This window comes from Coregonus lavaretus (genome assembly GCF_964263955.1).
Source record: "Coregonus lavaretus genome assembly, chromosome: 14".
Lineage (NCBI taxonomy): Eukaryota > Metazoa > Chordata > Actinopteri > Salmoniformes > Salmonidae > Coregonus > Coregonus lavaretus.
Genome location: NC_140001.1, coordinates 19,563,740 through 19,586,406, shown reverse-complemented (window position 1 = coordinate 19,586,406; position 22,667 = coordinate 19,563,740). Strand labels below are relative to the sequence as shown.

The window sequence follows — 22,667 nt, the reverse complement described above, 5'->3', positions numbered from 1 at the left end:
CAGTTTCAAATCCCCGAGCCAGCCATTCATCCTGCCCTGCCCTTGTTACCATGACCTCAGGACAGGCCGGCTCCTTTTGTGCACTTGGACTCCCAATCAAGCTGTGCTGAGTGACCTTTGTCCTGGAACAGAACACAAGTCAGGGAGAGCGATAAGCACACACAAAAAACTCAAGAGGAATCATTGAGTCATTCTGCATCCTGTCAACACATAACACTGGGCATGGAAGACCTGCTCCCCCATGGCTTCCACTAGGTCTGTCTGTGCACATGGATTTGGACTTCTCACAGCAGATATTTAAAACTGGAATTGTTTATTTCATCCATAGCACAGAGACAAGCACAACGGGTTGTGTGTGTCGTATAAGATTTCCACTTACACCATTTCTTACAGAAAGGATTTAATCAAACACCATGACATTACATATGAATAAATTGCAGTGCTGTAATTAGCCGTGCACATTTCTGTGTAAACTTATTAACAGAACTATCAAAATATATTCAGAATAAGTATGTAATTAAAGTTTTTTGTATTTTTATAAATCAAATATGATAGTAAAATGCTCAAAAGATATTTAGGCAAAGCTTTACTTGAATTAGCTGTCTTCATAACTCTCCATAACGGCAGTACATGCACTACATACAGGTATAATCATTTCTGACTTACCATAAAGCTGAAACTGTCATAGAGGTTCATGGATTATATTTCCTTTAAAAGACAATACTGTACATCTGTATGCATTTACACAATTGACCTCCATGACAGTTAATTTCCTAAGGGGTGGTGGTTTATAAATACGCCAAAATGATTATAACACATGTCGTGAACTTGTACATTTTGCAAGCAGCAACAACTGTAACTCTTCATTAAAACAAAAATGAACATATGACTTTATAAAAAATGTATGTAAAGCAACATCAATGTAGATATTAAGCATACATTTCTGGTAAATTACAAACGAGTACAACATTTTAAGTTTAGAAACTCATGTATATTGTGTTTGTCAGTTCATGTATATTCAAAACATCCCTCATCCTCACTAAAATAAACAATTTCACACTACACTACAGTACCCAACAATATTTATACATGTAAAAAAAAACTAAAGCATCAATAGGCCTGAAATGACAATGACAGATGATCAAAGTGCTAAGTGATAGGATGGAGCTTGATGGGCCATAAAAATCAAATGGGTGGAATAAATGAGCAGTCTGTGATTTACAATAACATACCAACACAGTGTCCACATTGACGAGGAGCATTGTTGTGTATGGGACGCATGGTAATAATATAGTAATAATATGCCATTTAGCAGACGCTTTTATCCAAAGCGACTTACAGTCATGCGTGCATACATTTTTACATATAGGTGGTCCCGGGGATCGAACCCACTACCCTGGCGTTACAAGCGCCATTCTCTACCGATTGAGCTACAGAGGACCACTCTGGTATGCTGTCAAGTGTCTTGGTTAGCATGCATTGAAAGAGGAATGTTGGCTGCTGAATCCAATATGGGTGCTGCTGGACTGTCCATTACTGAGCATCTCTCTTATCGCTATGGGGATGGCGACCCTGCCATGATGCTGATGATACTTTACCTGAGCACAAAACACCTGTGCTCATTGGTCAACAAAGTGTATGTTATATGTGAGCTGGTGTCCATTGTCCCAGGCGTACAGGACTTTCTCCTTGGGGTTGTAGTCTATCTGGGTGGTGTAGGCGTACTCGTTGGTGAAGGACAGGCGAGGGATAGCCTCTGAGCTGGTGTGGGTGTCGTAGGCATAGTTCACCTCCCCTTCCTTCTGGTTATAGACGTCCACAGCGTACAGCACCCCACAGATGATGAAGCAGTTCCCGTAGGAGTTCCTCTTCAGGCCCGTCCTCCAGGTGGTCTCCTTCTTCATGGACAGGTCCCCAGGATCCAGCTTACTGATTACAATCACCTCCTGCTGGGAGTAGTCGTAGTCCATGGAAGGGTAGATCACCCACAACCCACTCTCGTCCACGGCAAAGTCAATGTCCGAGTGACCTCTCCACTTCCAGGGGGTGGTGTCCTCATAAACCACGTCATGCAGAAGGGTCCAGGCGGCCACGTAACGTATCCTCAGGTCGTACTTGATGATGTTCTTGGTGAAAGCTCTGTTGTAGTAGAAGGCTCCGTTGTACACCACATGACCCGTGCCGATCCAGTTGTAAGGCAGTTTGAAGAGGTTGCTCCAGCGACCTAACAGGACCAAAAATAGGGATGTTTAGTGAGCACTAACTGCATATCATGTTACCCCCCTTATAGTATGCTAACATCATGCCATCTTATATATACACATGTACTGTCAAGTCATTCTGGGCACCATTGAGGTGTTTAATAGTTATACCATAAATGTATAATGGTTTCACATGAGAGACTGGTTAGTTTCTGTTTGACTGTCCCACTCCCACTGTCCACACAGATGTCCTGTTATTAGTGTCATGATCATATCTGGTCACATCGCTCTCTAACATTTCCACCTCAGGAAGTGGGATTTAGATAATGAATGAAGCTGCAGTGAAGGACAAAAACAACCCGTAGTGCAGTATCCCCCCCCCCCCCCCCCCCTTCCCCCAGCCCATGCCTCTAATCCCTCTCAGCTCTGGCCAGTTCAAAGGAGAGGCACATGTCAGCCTAGGCAGGGATCACAGCCACTCACAGAGATACCTAGTCATCCGCACACTGCTGTGAACTCACCACCCTACTGGATATCATAGCAAAATCTCTGTACGCTTTGTAAGATGTGAGTTAAAAAAAGCTTCTGTCCAAACACCTCTAAATCAACCAGACTAGTAGTCCTGTGAGAGAGATCATTTTAACCAGTCAGTTAAGAGGAGTAATCCTATTTCTCTCGCCAAGTACTAGTGCAAGAAGGGGGGGTTAGAAACTTTGTGTGTGAAATAAAAAGCACAGTATTACAACTAAAACCTGCATGTTTGAGTCTCAAGCTACTATAGTGTATACTCAGTACATTTCATTGGTCACTTTATTCTCAGTACATTTCATGGGTCACTTTATTCTCACTACATTTCATGGGTCACTTTATTCTCACTACATTTAATGGGTCACTACAGATCAATAGAGACCATAATACTGTCACACTGATCTCATTCCACAGATGTACAGTTGAAACCCCATGCTCCATAGAAATTGAATGACAAAATACAACAATTATAATGATATAACAGTACTCAATCTCCATGCCATGCCCACCTTGTTTGAAGTTGTCCAGGTTTCGGAACTCCACCAGGTTGTTGCCGTAGTAATAGTTGGTGACGTAGATCTTGGAGTCCTTGGCCAGGGGATCCTTCATCCAGGCTCCTTCGTTCCGCCCGTAGCTGTGCTGCTTCTCTGGGAGCTCGATAGAGGCCAGGGTCCCCTCACAGTCCAGGATCTTCCCTGCCAAGTACAGTACAATACAGTCAACACGAAAACTGGATAAAGAATGGCCTGCATGAGTTTTCAATCATCCAATTTCACGGTCACACATATTCTGGTAGCTAAGCGTTACATGTTTATCCGTTACTGAACTGGACAGAGTCATAGCACTGACTGTCTCTATTGCTGTCAATGAGCACATTTAGTTGTTATATGGTGTAGTATAATGTACACTACAGTAGGCAATTGTGTAGGTCAGGATACCTGCTCTGTGTAAGATTGGCCGGCTGTTGTTGTCAGAGTTGTCTAGGAACAGCATGATGGTGGGGGCTGGTCTGTCTAGCCTTTCAACTCTTGCTACACTGGTGGTGGTGGTGGTGGTGGTGGTGGTAGTGGATGGCATTGTGGTACTGGCTGTTGTTGTTGCTGCCGTTGTTGTCGTGCTCGTGGTAGTGGTGGTGGTTGCGGTAGTGGCAGCAGTTTCTTTGGTAGTTGTCGGCTCAGCTGTGGTTCCCTCAATGGTTTCCAGGACAATTTCAGCACCTCTGTCCTCAGAGTGTGTCTCTTTGACATGGTGGACGGTGTGAGTCTTGGCAGCGTTGTCTGAGGATAAAGACAAGTGTTGGGATTTAGTTACCCTGAGGAGGAAGATTCAAATTCTGGAGGGGCCTTGTCTTCACTAGTTTTCATTAGAATTAGCTTGCTAAATTAGTCAAACAGGCCCGGTATGAGCTGCTTTTGAGACCTCTGTCAGAGAGACAGACACTATACAGTACCACAGATTTCCCGGGGCCACATCAAAGAAGAATGCATTAGTTATGTAGCACACAGAGCATGCCAGCTTCCTCTAACTTTCTCTGTCCCCTCCTCTGTTACCAAGTCTGTCCCGCTGTCTCTGCGTCTCTGTTTGTATTCCGAATTCCACAGCCCTCACATGGCATTTTCTTATCCCTGGCCATAGAGAGAGTATAGCAGAACAGAGGATAGTGTCAGGAGGAGTGGGCCAGCCTGAGGCTGCTCCCCTCTGTTACTCATACTCTCACTTCCTGTGCTGCCAGACAGATGTGTGAGATAAAACGTCTCTGCCTGCTACGTAAGCAGCGCATCTGCACGACACGCGCACTCTGAACCTCAGGGTGCTAGCCGTGCAACACCACTTGACCACATGTATCTACTGAAGGCCTAACAACAAGAGGGACAGCCAGGGACAGCCTTAGGAGTCAGTCAGGCAGCATAGATAGGAGAATGTGCTGTAGGTCTCTAAAGTATGTGGTGAAAGAAAAGCAGTGTTGCTTGATACTTCAAAAGCCACATTGTCCTTTATCTAATAGATGCAAGACTTCTGATTAACATTTGCCTTTGAATAAAGGCTAACTGCTCTTTGTGAGAGATTATGGAAACGAAGCTGAATCGCTTCACTGGGTTGACAAGTGTGGATGCACTCAACAAAGTATGGCTAAACGGCTAGGCATGGCAGAACAAATGACCTGACAGCATATGTGCGTGTGTGCCCTGAGAAAATCTAGCATACCTACAGTATCTATTCAACTAGGATTGTAAGGAGTCAGGAAATGTTTGTCAGCTTTCATCGGCACACTGATGAGGGTTCTCCACACATTGTGTGCGAGGAGTGAAGCTGAGGCATGTCATAGATGTGGCAATGTTCCATTGAAATGACATTCCATTATGTCTATGTATTATTTAAGCATTTGGATTTCCTGCTCGCTGAATGCACACAAGCAATTCAATCCTCTGATGGCCCAAGCCCTGCTTTGTTGGAAACAACAGCAGGATAAATCTTGTACTGTGGATCTGGTGATCTACACGGTGAAGGATTCACTGTTTCACTGTTTCACTGTTTCGTTTCCAAGATGCCAAGAGTATAGTACGAAGATTTACACACTTTTATCACACTTGTGTAAGAACAACATATTTCATTCAAATCTTAATGGCTTGCTCTACACAAAAAAAGAGAATATGCGATAGAGACGTACAATATCTGTTTCTGTTGGGAATCTGAAATACAGTCTGGTATAATGCTGATCCAGCATAATGTAATGTAGATCAGATCCAAGAGTATAATTTAGTAATTTGAGTTGGTTTAGTTTAGAACAATCACAATAGGGTCTGAGCACATTAGAACAGCACACAGATGATCTCATACAGGCTGTGCTGCTAACTCAGCTGAAGTCACAGCCCAATGTTGACTTTAGGGGTGAGGGGGCTCCATACACATGCACACACTGGGCTGGGAGAGAGAGTGGTCCAACTCTCCCCCTGTATCAAATAAAATAAAATAAAATTGTATTGGTCGCATACACATACTTAGCAGATGTTATTGCGGGTGTAGCGAAATGCTTGTGCAAAATTTAGTCATGAACAGGGCGACCATGTGTATCGGCCCCTGTTCTCTCACCTTTACCACCTGTTCTCTCACCTTTACCACCCTTTACCACCTGTTCTCTCACCTTTACCACCTGTTCTCTCACCTTTACCACCTGTTCTCTCACCTTTACTACCTATTCTCTCACCTTTACCACCTGTTCTCTCACCTTTACCACCTGTTCTCTCACCTTTACCACCTGTTCTCTCACCTTTACCCCCTGTTCTCTCACCTTTACCCCCTGTTCTCTCACCTTTACCACCTGTTCTCTCACCTTTACCACCTGTTCTCTCACCTTTACCCCCTGTTCTCTCACCTTTACCACCTGTTCTCTCACCTTTACCAACTGTGCCGTGCTCGTCCCCGTCCACCTTGGCTGCTTTGTAGTAGGTGATGCCCCTCACTACCCCCGGCTGGTGCCCTGCCACCTTGGCCTTGGCTGTGGGGTCAGGCTTGACAGGTTTCCCAGGCTTGGTGCCCTCTTTCTTGGGTTTTACGACCTTTTCCTTGGGCGGCTTGGGAGGGGGCTTGGATGCAGGGGGCTTTTTGTTAGGGTTTTTTATGGCGTCCTTGGTTTTCTCATTATTGGTTTCCTGTAAACATTGACACTCAATTAAAGCCTGTGAGTTACGGTGCATCAGCGGACATGTGAACGTTGATTTGTGTGTTTGATGTGTAATTTGTGAGCAAGCTTTTGTGTGTGTGTGTGTGTGTGTTTGAGAGACACACTTACCTGAGCGTTGGTCTCTGTTTGGTCTTTCTGCAGTAGCTGCAGGCCCAAACTGGAGATCTGCTTCTTGATGCTCATCATGATGTTGGAGTAGTTCTCATACCTCTTAAACTGGTTGGTCAGAGTGATCATGCTGTCCCTTACAAACTCATTGTCCCGAGTCAGGTTGGTCTTGATTGTCTGGGGAAACAGATGTGTTCTAAGACTCAGGCCAGTCCATTGTACCAACCAAAGGCAAATAACCTTGCTAACGAAAACAGACCCCTTTTGTAAAAACATTATAAACACAAAACCTGGGAGAACCAGTCACACAAATCTCTCTCTCCCCCCTGTAGTCCATCTTCTCCTGTTTGACTAGTGAATAGCTGTGGGGGTTAAAGAAAACTCTGTGGATACTGTAACCATGCCGTTTAGAGGGGGGGGGGGGGGTCACTGGTATCCAATCACAAACCATTTAATCAGCTCTCTGTCCTGCATAAGGACCATATACAGCTATAACAGCTTGGCAAGAACCCAAATACACTCAAATACAGTATATAGGAAGGCATGCAAACCTAGTGTTCCCTGGTTTTTGTTTTATGTCCTTGTTATTGTGTTACTTGTTGTACTCTACAAGGAGGTTGGTCTTTTGTCCTTACCTCCTCTAGTGTGTTCATCTGGGAGACCACCTTATTGATGTAGGAGTGGACCTTCATGAGGTCCAGACTGTACAGCGTCCCCTCCAGTAGGTCCACCATGGAATGCAGCTGTACACCCACACACAGCACAGAGTATTAGCATAAAACATAATAAAGGAGCGAAAAACTATGTTGACATGTTTGACAAGTTTACGTTTAATTGAGTGAATTCAATAACACCTAAAACCACCCACGCCTATTTTGATTTAAAAGTATTGACTTAACAATGGGTGCTGCTTTCTACTATCCTGATCTCTGTCATGAATCAGACACCTGCCAACTCCAAATCCACTGTTTCAGCAATTTGGCTCTCATATTGCATTAAAAGCCCTCCCCAAAAAGTTATTTTGAGCCTTCCTTCAATTGATTATTTCTAAGATATGGAGCACCTTGACAATCAGGCTTAATCTATGGCTACGTCTAAACCGAGTCAGATCACACATCTGGTTCTGGTTCTTCTCTTCATGTGGCGCATAGCATGCCTCATCTCCTCTCCTCTCACTGCCAGTGAAAAATGTATGTGTGCTTCAGATACGTGCATCCTGAGAGGTGCCGAGATGTTATCAACAGATAGAGAATCCAGTGACCTCATGGTAAATTGTCTGTGTAACAACCTGGGATACTTTAAAGCTTTAATTTGAACAATTATAAGGATATCCTGTTTCTGCTTCTCCCATGGTTACGTACAGTATATCTTCAGGACCAAACCACACACATGCAATCAGGGTCTCTGTCACAATCTTTACACAGACAATTAACTGATTTTACTACCAACATTTACAGTTCTAAGGTTATTTTACCACCAAGTTACAGTTGTGTCTGTTACTGATGCAACTCACCTTGAGCAGTTCAGGGGCCTGTTTCTTCAGCTTCTCCATCTTCCACTCATTCTCACAGGGGTTGAGGGAGGAGGGGGGGGCCGTGCAGGAACACTTGCAGTCCGATCCAGAGCTGACGGTCTCCACCGTGTAGAAGTCCTCCACGCGCACGCTGCCACTCCGCAGACGCTGGCATGCATCCTTGCTCAGCGGCCTCATGATGCACTTACAGCGACAGTCTGAGCCCTCCGACGTCATCCGCACCGGCTCTGTCTCCCCAAAGATCTGACAGCAGAGACAGAGTTGAAGAGAGGGGTTGAAATGGACTGATTGCACTGGTTTGAAATGTTCTATAGGAGTGATTGAAAAACAGCATTCCTGACATAAAAGAACTGGACATGGTTCATGTCCCTCAACTACAGGAGGCAATCACAGCCTGGGTTGATGTCACCGCGTGGGGTTGAATGTAAAAGAGCTAGTCTGGAGACTGATCAGTTATCACTAATTCAAATTCTGACTGACATTCTGAGAAAGCAACTCATAGTGATCAATGGTCAGGATTTCACTTTGTATCAATTCACCCCGTGAACATTATGATTCATAAAAATGTATGCTGAGCTTGGGTTTTCTTCTCACAGCAGTCTATGGAGAGCTGTTCCAATGTTCTGAATGACTCCCTCCCAGGTGGACATTCTATGAATAATACATCCATTTTCTTTGGAGGAAACAAAAGCAGGGGGAAAGAAAGTGATCCTGGGACATTAACCACATGCTTCCTCGCCTTTGAACACTAGCCGTCATGAAGCACATGAAAGCCATTGAGACCAACGCAATGCCATTAATATAAACTCTTATCACCAGCTGTGTCGGACGCTAGCACTCCCCAGGCAGGCAGTGAAATGAGAGAACTCTGGCCAACCATGTGCACGATTATTCTACTGACATCATCCTCAGAATCACTCCAGATAAATAACAAACAACAAACATTGAATAAACAATCCATGTTTTATTATAGACAGTCATCAAAGTTAAGTGTTTATGGGTTTCATATTAGGCTCAATGGGACATTTCTATACCATAGATTTATTGCATATCTGATTTAACGTTTGTTTGTTGTTGACAGGAGGTCGATGATGTGCAAAACCTTCATTTCACAGAGAACTTAATGTCACAGTAGTTCTTAAGTGTCTTTCTCTCTGTCTGTCTCTCTGCCTGTGTCTGTGACTGGCACTGCTCTCTCTGGTCATCTCCCCATGTAGAGGGTTGCTGCACTCTATTGATGCTAAGCTCATCTTCCAGCACCTTCTGGGGCCCCGGCTACATCTCAGACCCTCGTTCCAGGGGCTTAACCTGTCATCTTCCTCCAATGAGATTTAGGAATCTCTATAAACCCTGGGGCAGGCAGACCCACACGTGGTACCACTTACAGCAGCACAAGAATACAGCATTACAGAGATTCTTCATTAAAGAATTCTCTGTCTGTCTCTATCTCTTTGAAAAGAAACGTTGTTCTGTCTGTCTGAGCCCTTACTCTGCCACGTTGTATCTAGACAGGATAAACGTCTCAACTGTGCACTCAATCAAGGTATTATGGGTAGAATTGTCTGCTTCCTCCTGCACCAAACCCGCACTGGGCAAGTCAACTGTAGATCTGGGGAGATATCTGTGGAGAGCAAGTCTGCTTGCCTATGTGAGTAAAGAGTAACCTAAACCCAAGCTTAGAGCATCAACACTAAGTAACAGTGCGTACATGTCCAGTGACTGAGGGGTCTCTGAGAGTGAGGATGTTTATGGAGGCCAGACCCTGCAGGCTGGTGAGGGTAGGGAGAGGAGGGGAGTGGAGGGAGGGGGTGGGCTCATTAGTGGAGGAATGCAGCCTGAGTGACATGAGTGGGTTGGGGGGCAGTACCCTCCATTACTGCAGACTTACACTCAGAGGGGTCTTTGATTATGGGGCAAGACCCCTGTGTGCGTAGTGGCTGGCCATTCCTGACCCATGTCAAGTGAAAAAGGCAGTGGGTTGAGTTGGCAAATGCTACAACCACATGAAAACAGAGTGGATTAGCAGATTCAAGTTCCCTTGGAGGGGTTGTGCCCACAGCCCTGCTGAGCCTTATTGTTCCACCCAAGACCCAGGCGAGCCAAACCCAGGCTGCTCCTTAGCAACATCAGCTTAAGATGCTTCAAGTACTATGGCAAACCTAGTGAAATTCCTGCCAGCTTGACTGGGTTGCCTCCTAGACACCTGGGTTTGTGATAGTGTGTATTGATTAAGAGGGAAGAGTTAGAACACACCATTAATTTATAGGCTCTTCCCTCTCAACCCTGTCAACTGTACACACAGCCTGGAGCAATTATAAAGAAAGCTAAATGATATTGGCTATGCGAACTTCCAGCATGAGAGCAGACAACAGACCTCAGATCATTCATAATTAAGACTGCTAAGAGCTTAATGCATGCTTTGAGTTTGGAGCCTTTGGCTTTGACCTCTGAGAGCGGTCAAGTTTCAGGTCAAAAGAATAGGACACAAACACAAACTCTTGTCTGTACAATAGGGGGAAGGGACGCAACTGCATGGCTTCACATTCACACACATTCCACAGACCACAGTACAATATTAGATCACTAACTCACTGAAGGCTGCGGCCACTCTTACAGTGACAATGACTAAGTGAAACCTCAATTGTGTCCACAATTGCTAAAAACAAGATTCATTACACACAATGGCTGGCACATTCCAGGAGCTTGTTAGCCTTATCTTTAAACACAGAAAACCAATGTTATTCTATGATGGCCTTAACACTGTTACTGAAACACTAACCTTGGTGCGTATAAACAAGGATGTCCGTTTCAGACCGTAGGTTTTGTCTAATTGTTCAGGCCAGCTGCATGTTGTTACTAGGCCTACGGCATGTGGACCAATGGCACTGTAGCTTTAACACACAAGATAATTTATGTAGGCTACTTTCCACAAACTTTTATTAATACACAGTCAGGTCCAGAATGATTGCCACCCTTGATTAAGATGAGCAAAAATACTGTAGAAAATCAATAATAGACATACTGAGCTATATTGTTTGCAAAAAAAGGGGAAATTATATTATTTTATACGAATACAATTGCGCAGATACAGAGATTTTGTTTAACAAGTACAAAGATAGATCAAGAACAGACCCTGTTCCAGGTCAGTTGTCCATTTCAAAGACACTCAACTCAGTAAGCTGTTTCTGAGGTAAGCTGGTAAATAAAACTACTCCATAAGTAAGTAGATGTATGACTATTAGAGTGATAGTGCTGAATCCAAATCAAATCAAATCAAACTGTATCGGTCACATACACATATTTAGCAGATGTTATTGCGGGTGTAGCGAAATGCTTCCACACAGTATTTACATGTCTGGAAATAGTTTTTCTGTTAACTAAATCAAAGCGATGATATTTCAGGGTTGGAAAAAGGTTAAAGAGAAGTTCACCCCAAAATCACCATCTAATAAGATGGAATTGTATTACCCTAATGCATCAATTGGGGTCTTCACAACAGATAAAGGAATATTGACTCATCTTGACTTTAAGATAATCTTTCACACATGAAGACCCTTGAACTATCCCTTTAAATTCTCTGACTTATCACCTTTCTCTCCAGTCTAAACATTACAGACAAAACTGGAGTCCAAATTCTTGTCCAGAAAGTCCACCTGATTCCTAATCTAATTAGTAGTGCTTATGATAAACAGTCTTACTGTGCCACTGTAAATCTGAACCTGGACTACAGGGGGAAACTTAAGCCTTCAGCCTGGAGATGAACCATGAAATTGCTGTCCCTAACCTGAACAGAAACTGGCATTAGCACTGGCACGTTAATTAGCTGGACACAAGCTTACTGAGCACTTGTTGCTTTTGGGGGTACACATCCACATTCCATCTAGAGCTGTTTATGTGTCCGACCAAGCACACTCTGAACCTTTTGGTTATCCTCAGTGGCTACTATTGAATGATCCAGATGAGAGGAGAGAGAGAGAGAAAGCGAGAGATGGGGGGGATAGTTAGCCAATCTGTGTAACAGTAAGATTATTTATCTGTGAACAGTTATCTCGTAATTATCAGGGCATGTCTGGAACCTCAGTCATGAATGGAATTGGCTGGTTGTCATTGCTTTCCTCCCCAGATGCTGTTGTTTTGGGAGCCAGGTGTTTAAAAGGGATACGTATACAAATGACTGCCGGATGGATGGATGGATGGATGGATGGATGGATGGATAAATGGATGGATGGATAGATAGATAGATAGATAGATAGATAGATAGATAGATAGATAGATAGATAGATAGATAGATAGATAGATAGATAGATAGATAGATAGATAGATAGATAGATAGATAGATAGATAGATAGATAGATAGATAGATAGATAGATAGATAGATAGATGGAACTGGTAGCTTAGTTGTTAAGAGCGTTGTGCCAGTAACTGAAAGGTCGCTGGTTCTAATCCCCGAGCCGACTAGGTGAAAAATCTGTCGATGTGCCCTTAAGCAAGGCACTTAACCCTAATTGCTCCTGTAAGTCGCTCTGGTTAAGAGCGTCTGCTAAATGACTCAAATGTAAATAGATAGATAGATAGATGGAACTGATGGAACTGGTAGCTTAGTTGTTAAGAGTGTTGTGCCAGTAACCGAAAGGTCGCTGGTTCTTATCCCCGAGCCGACTAGGTGAAAAATCTGTCGATGTGCCCTTAAGCAAGGCACTTAACCCTAATTGCTCCCGTAAGTCGCTCTGGATAAGAGCGTCTGCTAAATGACTCAAATTTAAATGCAAATAGATAGATGGATACAGTGGGGAGAACAAGTATTTGATACACTGCCGATTCTGCAGGTTTTCCTACTTACAAAGCATGTAGAGGTCTGTAATTTTTATCATAGGTACACTTCAACTGTGAGAGACGGAATCTAAAACAAAAATCCCGAAAAATCACATTGTATGATTTTTAAGTAATTAATTTGCATTTTATTGCATGACTTTGATTTGATACATCAGAAAAGCAGAACTTAATATTTGGTACAGAAACCATTGTTTGCAATTACAGAGATCATACGTTTCCTGTAGGTCTTGACCAGGTTTGCACACACTGCAGCAGAGATTTTGGCCCACTTCTCCATACAGACCTTCTCCAGATCCTTCAGGTTTCGGGGCTGTCGCTGGGCAATACGGACTTTCAGCTCCCTCCAAAGATTTTCTATGGGGTTCAGGTCTGGAGACTGGCTAGGCCACTCCAGGACCTTGAGATGCTTCTTATGGAGCCACTCCTTAGTTGCCCTGGCTGTGTGTTTCGGGTCGTTGTCATGCTGGAAGACCCAGCCACGACACATCTTCAATGCTCTTACTGAGGGAAGGAGGTTGTTGGCCAAGATCTCGCGATACATGGCCCCATCCATCCTCCCCTCAATACGGTGCAGTCGTCCTGTCCCCTTTGCAGAAAAGCATCCCCAAAGAATGATGTTTCCACCTCCATGCTTCACGGTTGGGATGGTGTTCTTGGGGTTGTACTCATCCTTCTTCTTCCTCCAAACACGGCGAGTGGAGTTTAGACCAAAAAGCTCTATTTTTGTCTCATCAGACCACATGACTTTCTCCCATTCCTCCTCTGGATCATCCAGATGGTCATTGGCAAACTTCAGACGGGCCTGGACATGCGCTGGCTTGAGCAGGGGGACCTTGTGTGCGCTGCAGGATTTTAATCCATGACGGCGTAGTGTGTTACTAATGGTTTTCTTTAAGACTGTGGTCCCAGCTCTCTTCAGGTCATTGACCAGGTCCTGCCGTGTAGTTCTGGGCTGATCCCTCACCTTCCTCATGATCATTGATGCCCCACGAGGTGAGATCTTGCATGGAGCCCCAGACCGAGGGTGATTGACCGTCATCTTGAACTTCTTCCATTTTCTAATAATTGCGCCAACAGTTGTTGCCTTCTCACCAAGCTGCTTGCCTATTGTCCTGTAGCCCATCCCAGCCTTGTGCAGGTCTACAATTTTATCCCTGATGTCCTTACACAGCTCTCTGGTCTTGGCCATTGTGGAGAGGTTGGAGTCTGTTTGATTGAGTGTGTGGACAGGTGTCTTTTATACAGGTAACGAGTTCAAACAGGTGCAGTTAATACAGGTAATGTGTGGATAGATAGATAGATAGATAGATAGATAGATAGATAGATAGATAGATAGATAGATAGATAGATAGATAGATAGATAGATAGATAGATAGATAGATAGATAGATAGATAGATAGATAGATAGATAGATAGATAGATAGATAGATAGATAGATAGATAGATGGAACTGATAGATAGATGGAACTGATAGATAGATAGATGGAACTGATAGATAGATGGAACAGATAGATAGATGGAACAGATAGATAGATGGAACAGATAGATAGATAGATGGAACAGATAGATAGATAGATGGAACAGATAGATAGATAGATGGAACAGATAGATAGATAGATGGAACAGATAGATAGATAGATGGAACTGGTAGCTTAGTTGTTAAGAGCGTTGTGCCAGTAACTGAAAGGTCGCTGGTTCTAATCCCCGAGCCGACTAGGTGAAAAATCTGTCGATGTGCCCTTAAGCAAGGCACTTAACCCTAATTGCTCCTGTAAGTCGCTTTGGATAAGAGTGTCTGCTAAATGACTCAAATTTAAATGCAAATAGATAGATAGATAGATGGAACTGATAGATAGATGGAACTGATAGATGGAATAGATAGATAGATGGAACTGATAGATATATAACTGATAGATAGATAGATAGATAGATAGATAGATAGATAGATAGATAACTGATAGATGGAACTGGTAGCTTAGTTGTTAAGAGCGTTGTGCCAGTAACCGAAAGGTCGCTGGTTCTAATCCCCGAGCCGACTAGGTGAAAAATCTGTCGATGTGCCCTTAAGCAAGGCACTTAACCCTAATTGCTCCTGTAAGTCGCTCTGGATAAGAGTGTCTGCTAAATGATTTAAATGTAAATAGATTGATAGATAGATGGAACTGATAGATAGATAGATAGATAGATAGATAGATAGATAGATAGATGGAACTGGTAGCTTAGTTGTTAAGAGCGTTGTGCCAGTAACCGAAAGGTCGCTGGTTCTAATCCCCGAGCCGACTAGGTGAAAAATCTGTCGATGTGCCCTTAAGCAAGGCACTTAACCCTAATTGCTCCTGTAAGTCGCTCTGGATAAGAGTGTCTGCTAAATGACTCAAATTTAAATGTAAATAGATTGATAGATAGATAGATGGATGGAACTGATAGATAGATAGACAGATAGATGGAACTGATATATAGATGGAACAGATATATAGATGGAACAGATAGATAGATGGAACAGATAGATAGATAGATAGATAGATAGATAGATAGATAGATGGAACTGGTAGCTTAGTTGTTAAGAGCGTTGTGCCAGTAACCGAAAGGTCGCTGGTTCTAATCCCCGAGCCGACTAGGTGAAAAATCTGTCGATGTGCCCTTAAGCAAGGCACTTAACCCTAATTGCTCCTGTGTGTCGCTCTGGATAAGAGCGTCTGCTAAATGACTCAAATGTAAATAGATAGATGGAACTGATAGATAGATAGATAGATGGAACTGAATTATTGTTTTTAGGAAAAACCATAGATCATTGTCTAATATTCCACATGATTGTACAATTGAACCTTCCCTTAATTTGGACGTTTTTCCCCCTTATCACAGTCATGGGCCATGGATGTGATGGATGCTACTTGGGAGAAAGTGCCAGCTGAAGGAGACATCCTCTCTTTCCTTTGTGGAACTAACAGGAAGACCCTGCTGGCTCCTCACTGGGCACAGATTCACATCATAGCAGTCAGCCACAAGGAGGCATACAGTAATGCACATTGGGAAAGCAGGTGGAATACAGGTGGTGCAGAGGATGGGTGAAATATACTTCCCTTTGACCATGTGGTCCTCTGGCTGCCATTTTCTGTATGGAGCATCCTTAGATAAAGGGATCAGACAAATGGAGTTTCTAATTAAGCTTTCAGCTTTATGTTTGTGTTAGATTTCTCTTACATTACATCACACAGAGGAAAAGGGGAGATAACTTTTTGTTTGCTGTTGTTCAGAATCAGAGCCCTCTTCCAGCTGCAGTGAGGCCATGGGACTGTCTAACACATTGAGTCTCATTTATTAATTAAGTCCCAGTGACACACTGAGCCTCGTTAGTTCATTACTGTGACAGAGGGGCATCCTGTGGGTCTCCTCCCTACATCTCTCTCTCTCCGTCTCTCTCTCCGCCCTCTCATTGACCTCTCGGCAGTATTCCTGGCCTTGTTTACAACCAAAACAAGGGGCAGGTGCACACGCCTGTTCCCACGCCACTGCACCGTACTCTCTGTGTCCTCCTCTGAGCTGGCTTTGTCTCACAATCATCTCAGTGCTACCAGTGGGCCATGACACTGTAGGCTGGGCAGGACGTGTCAAATGGGACGGGGTGGGGAAGAGGGCAGCCAGGCAGCACACAAGACCGGCACATTAGACGTCTCACAGAGAACAGAGAGAACCATGCTAAAATCAATCACAAGTTTGTTAGTGATCCTACTGGGCTTTCCTCCAAGTCACCCTCAATACATTTGATGATCAGGGTAATAATAAGGGATTATATCATTTTTAGAGTCCTGCTAATGCAATTTTACACTACATTCCACTGTTCTTGAGAGAAAACAAATACCATGATGTGAACACATGACACCTGTGCTCATTGTTCTAACTGTTCCACACTCCCTCTCACGCACAAAGTAGAAGAAAATCTGCTAGACAGCCTTCATGGGCTTGTGTGCCTCTTGTCTTGTACCCATTTTGTTTTCTAGAACAAGGGGGAAGTAGTCATCCACACAGAACCATGGGGGAGCAGGGATTAGACTCTCCTCAAGGCAATGCAGTTCTATGAGAGAGGGGTTATGGAAGTCCAGCAGCTGTTCAAACAAGGCAAGGCAGATATTACTGTTACCCGACTTGGTGCCACTGCGATCTCTTCCCACATTTCATCTGGCATCAGGCCCTACACATGAAGACTCACTGGGGAAACCTAATGTAATGGTTACTTAGTCTGATGACGAGCAATAAGGTGATTCAAAGCCTATGCTTATAAGCCAAGCAGGCTGATGTGATTTTTCATTAATGACATCTATTCATCATAGCAACAAATGTGTGGAATTCCATTAGAAGGCTGGTGTGTAGTAGGCATTTTGCCCAGTCCCCTCAAGATTGAGAGTAGAGAGAGTCAGGGCTCCCATTTCTCATTGGTGTCCATGGAGAGGCAAAATGATTGATCTCTGACTGGACACCTGGCCATATGAAGCAATGGTTGATATTGGGAATGAGCATTCTAATTTGGAAATCCTATGGATTATTGGGATAACATGATGTGTAGGCATACTGTTTGTCATGCAAACTGCTCCTCCCTTTCAACAACCTCGTGCCACAACAGCGTTGAGCCTTCACACCCACGTGAATTAATGAGCTATTTTGTGCAAATTGTGCAATCATTTCATGGAAATACTGTATGTTAATTTTAAAGTGGGATAATATGTTTGTTTTTTCAGAATGCATAAATCATTGCTTTTCAGATATAATCTGAACAGCAATAATCCATATAGCCTACTGTAGCAGAACTGCAGGACAGGGATGACAAATTCTTCTTCATATTTTATCACAAGGAATCCCAGTTCCATTACGCATGGTGGAGTTCCTTACCTGTGCCATTGCAGTATCATACAGGTGTTTTCCGTCTATTACTGAGTCATGCCTATAACTTACCTTACTCTGCGCAGTGACATCTTTACACACCACCAGTAGGCAAGCTAATAAATGCGTAAATCTCCACATTTTCTCCCAGGTGCCTGATAACAGATAAAGAATCCCTGCAATAACAACCTTTGATGTCGGAATGACAAGAAGATCGGTTACTGTATTATTCAATCCATGTGGTAAGACATTCGCACGAGATATTAGGGCTCCATTGCCATAGACCCACGTCGTGTATGTTGTTGCTGTAATATGCGCAGGAAGCGGTTTTCCAAGTTGATCAGGCACTGTCAGCACACTAGTCCTTAGCTCTGCGCATCAGCGGTAAAACTAAACATCATCCACCCATCTTCTCTTCTACACACATGGGAGGCGCAATTTTCACACACACTAGACATTAACTTTAACATTATATTTATTATTCAATCTTATCTTTGGAGTCATTTCAGACGTGTTTCAATAGTTTTCCAATATTCAATAACACTTTTTTAACCTTTATTGCTACAAATCTGACAATGATAATTTACGCATGGCGCACAGTGGATATGAATTACGCGTAAAAGCTTCAGTTCTTCTATACCATTTTAGCATTCCATTTGATAATTTAGTGGCACATATCAAATGTATGCCTATGCCCAAGTTTCAGAGTTGTCACACTGCTACTCGCAACAAGACATGATCAGGGGAGACTGGACACGTGCAATGGAATGTGAAAGGGTAGCACCACCATCTCCTGGTTATTTGTAAAGCCTACAGTCACATTAGTGTTCCTTGAGGTCGTCTTGTACCAGGGGGCTCAATTCAATCAAACCCCCATTGCAGTAGAAGGTTAGATGTTTTCTCCATGATCATAGCACATGGGTTTGGGTAGAAAGGATACTATAAACCCACTAGTCCCACGTATCTTGGATATACAGACTTATACAGTAGACATCAACAACAACATAAATTGTTTTTTTTTAAGGCTCCATTAGTAGCATTAGGATTAGAGTTAGATGACAAGGCACAAACCATTTAAAGGGCAACTCTGCCACTTTTCAACCTCATATTCATTATCTCCAGCAACAAACCAGGGTCTACATATGTGAAAACAGCATGTTTCTTTGATCTGGGGTTAAAAAGATAAGGTCTTCAAAAATCACAGGGTAGGATTAAAAGTAAGAAAAACAGTGATTTTCAAAACCTGCAATGAGTTTCTAGCCAGAGGGAGGGTGTTTTCTTGCTCCCCACATCACCACGAATCTCCTAGTGTTTGAAAATCAAAAAATATATATATATATATAAAAATTATAAAAAATAAATAAGAAAAAATTATAAAATTAAAAAAAGATAAAAAATAAAATTATAAAAAAGTAATATTTTTTTTTTATTTTTTTTATGTAAAGTGGTTATCCCACTGGCTATAGGGTGAATGCACCAATTTGTAAGTCGCTCTGGATAAGAGCGTCTGCTAAATGACGTAAATGTAAATGAAAATGTTTTTAAAATGTTAAAACTTTTGATGATGTCATCGGGTAGAACTTTTTTACATCATACTTTTTTTTCTTCTACAAAACGTAGAAATGCGTCGTTTTCACATATGTAGAAACTGGTTTGGTGCTGGAAATAATGAATATGAGGTTGAAAAGTGGCAGAGTTGCCCTTTAAGCTATGAAGTTTAATTGACAATGGTCTGTTTTGGCCAAATAATCTAAATGGATATCAGAAATACAATGGTGACAGACGAGTGACAACAACATTTTGTAGACTTTCCCCCCAGAATCACCCTGGTCAATCACAATGATCAATCACTGTTTGATTAATTTGGCCATTATTTGTTATAAACCTTGAAGACCATTTTACGTTATCCAAGTAAACTTTGCATAACACTAATAACAATACCGTGTTATTAAATCCTACTGTATGTTAATAAACACATCACAAAACCTGAAGCGGAATTGTGCGCTGTTGCACAAATCTTGTTGCCAACTGATTGCCAACTCAGGGGAATGATGCACCACCACCACCACCACCACCACCACCAACTACAAACACGACGGCCAAACCCTACATAACCCAGAATGCATACTGCAGCGCGTGCGTCATTGCGTAATGCTCAGGGTAAATTATTTGTGTAGGTATGGGGGTGTGGAAGAACTGTTTTTCTTACTGACACCAGCAGGCATGGGGCTACAGTCCGTCCAGTGAAGACAGGAGCGTCTCAACACAACGAAGACAGCTAATTGCAGTATCGAATTGAAAATAGTGGTAATAGGCGCCCGGCTGATAGAACGGCGCGCATGCAGTTTTCATGAAGGAGGATGGAGATAGAGAAAAGGACGAATGGGTTCGATTACCCAGAGAGAAACAATGCGAAGCCCGTTAACGGTACGTGCCGTCCGTGCTATCCTTGTTCCAATTCTATTGGGAATGTAGTGGTTGTAAACATCAGCATTAGATTTGACTACAGTAGTATAGGCCTCCTAGTCTAAAGGCTACATTTGATGACGTTTTTTTTCATCAGGTTTTGTGCATGCGAATCTATTCATGTGGGAAAAACATTTACAGTCATTGGGAAAAACACAAACATGCATATCAATTTCCTTACATTTTTTATACGTTTTTATACAATTATTTTAACATAGTTAATAATGCTGTTTATAGGCTACTTAATATTGTACTTATTCTAAGTGGGGTTTGATAAGGTGAAAAAATACAGTAGCTACCCTGTGCATGGGCTGTCAATTGCCTTTCAAAATGTGTCTTACCTATGGGAATGATCTGATCATGTGTGCTCCCTGCCAACTTTATTTTGTTTGTCAGTCTTGATTGTTGCATATTTCACACTGTGATGGGTTTGAGTGTCGTTTGCTGAGAACCAAGGTAGGAATGTTTTTATTTGGACGTGAGAAGTCAGTGGTATTTTGGAGATCGTAAAAGGTGAACTTTTGAACTTGGAGAACGCCCTTAAGCTATTAGGTTTAGTCACAAAATCCTGTGTTGGCCACCACAAAACATGGAAATGTTTTGTGGTGGCCGCAGCAAGGGCGAGAGAAAGAGAGAAAAAGCATTGGGCTTTAACTATTAAAGTAATCCAATTGATTGGAATGACTATTTGGCAAAATGGCTTAGATCTGTTTTTAGACCAGTTCTCAGAAGAGAGATAGACAGGCTATGCGGCATTGTTTTAAATCTAATACATCAATTTATTTCGAGGCTATTAAAGAGTAGCTATAGGCCTATATTGTTTGATATATTGAGAAAATGGCATCTATAATTGCGCCACATGTGTGATCTCATGTCGTACATGTTGGGGACACAATTCAGTCTTCCTTATAAGGCTATACATCATACATTTGGTTATATTTAGTTTTAATAATGATTTCTCTCATGCACGAAGGCAATACGAGCGTGTTGACAAATTACAATATATCGACACGTTGTTTCAGGGGAGGGACATTACTGTCTCATCCAGGGACTAGGGCCATGTATCGTGCCCCTGTGTGGGTGTGAAGATTTATTGTGATTTCAAGGATTACAATTCCTTACGCCATGACGAGGAATAGTAATTGAAAATGACTGATCGAAATTAAAGTTTATATCACAGTGGACCGTTAGTTAATATATTACTTTTATTTTGGCAAGCATAAGGCCAATGTGCATTAATGTATGGTTTAGCCTAATGCATGTTAAACCGAGTACTTAAGATTTAATCAGTGACATTTCTATAAGATTATGATCATTTTTTTGTGTGTGCAAACATTTCAATGACAAATGTGGAGACTCACCAAATAGCCTACAATAAGGGATTAACAGCTCATTTAGGGCGGGTTCAGTGGCACTTTGATTTACATTCATTTACAAATGTTAAATTTAAGGATTTAACTTTATTATAAGAAAAGTTATTATACGTTATTAGAACTTGTGCTTATAAACTGATCATAAACATTATTACATAGTTTGAAGTATAATCAAATAGCTCATGTTTATTTGATTAGGCCTAGGCCCACACTTCGTAATAAATACATTAGTAATAGAAATACATTAACATTTTTACAAGTGATTTAAAAATAGTTTGCCAATGTTGAATTCTTTTTTAAATTATGCAAATGTAAGCATACTTTTAAATAAGTATATCCTATACCCCGAAAAGGGAAATATAAACATGGTCTCCAAAAATACATTAGTGTTCCTGACATGTTCCTGAAGAATAGTTTGTCCCCCCCTCAAATAGTTATTTTCTTCAAGGTTTTTGGTTTCCTCATCAGAGTATTTGAAATTACCCTAAAGGAACCTCACATTTTATGTTCTATTACTTTAAAGAAATACATGTCTAGAGAAAGTATATGTTATATTCCATGAACATTTTCTTCTCAAATGAAAATAGAGAAAATTAAATACTTTTGAGATACTATTCAATTGCATACATTTCCCATGACCATAATTACTATAAATACTTTAAAATAAATAAACATCTAGATTATTATGAAGACCACATTTTGTAATCCCCTCTCATTGTTTATTTGACAATTTCACACTAACACAATATTAGCCTACTATGGGCGGCAGGTAGCTTAGTGGTTAAGAGCGATGTGCCAGTAACCGAAAGGTCGCTGGTTCTAATCCCCGAGCCAACTAGATGAAAATCTGTCGACGTGCCCTTGAGCAAGGCACTTAACCCTAATTGCTCCTGTAAATCGCTCTGGATAAGAGCGTTTGCTAAATAACTAAAATGTACTATCCAGTATAGAGCTACAGTGCTTTCAGAAAGTATTCACACCCCTTGACTTTTACCACACTTTGTGGTGTTACAGCCTGAATTTAAAATTTACTGGCCTACACACAATACCCCCATAAGATCAAAGT

General features: G+C 42.1%; 2 protein-coding genes across 2 annotated transcripts in view; one reads left to right on the top strand and one right to left on the bottom strand.

Moving 5' to 3' along the window:
- Window positions 1–294: 294 nt before the first annotated feature.
- LOC311141506 (olfactomedin-like protein 2A) lies at window positions 295–18,024 on the bottom strand. Its single transcript, XM_084176853.1, has 8 exons — window positions 17,835–18,024; window positions 8,033–8,296; window positions 7,155–7,262; window positions 6,520–6,696; window positions 6,124–6,379; window positions 3,668–4,006; window positions 3,239–3,424; window positions 295–2,224 (listed from the first exon to the last, which is right to left on the bottom strand). Exons 1-8 carry the CDS (start codon window positions 17,901–17,903, stop codon window positions 1,620–1,622), a joined length of 2,004 nt encoding a protein of 667 aa, XP_084032979.1. The 5' UTR covers window positions 17,904–18,024; the 3' UTR covers window positions 295–1,619.
- Window positions 18,025–19,997: 1,973 nt separating this feature from the next.
- Window positions 19,998–22,667, top strand: part of LOC311141600 (nuclear receptor subfamily 6 group A member 1-A-like) — a 125,802-nt gene continuing 123,132 nt past the window's right edge. The window contains exon 1 of the mRNA XM_084176976.1: window positions 19,998–20,189. Within this exon, the coding sequence (XP_084033102.1) occupies window positions 20,123–20,189 (67 nt within the window). The 5' untranslated portion in view covers window positions 19,998–20,122. The remainder of the gene's footprint in view (window positions 20,190–22,667) is intronic.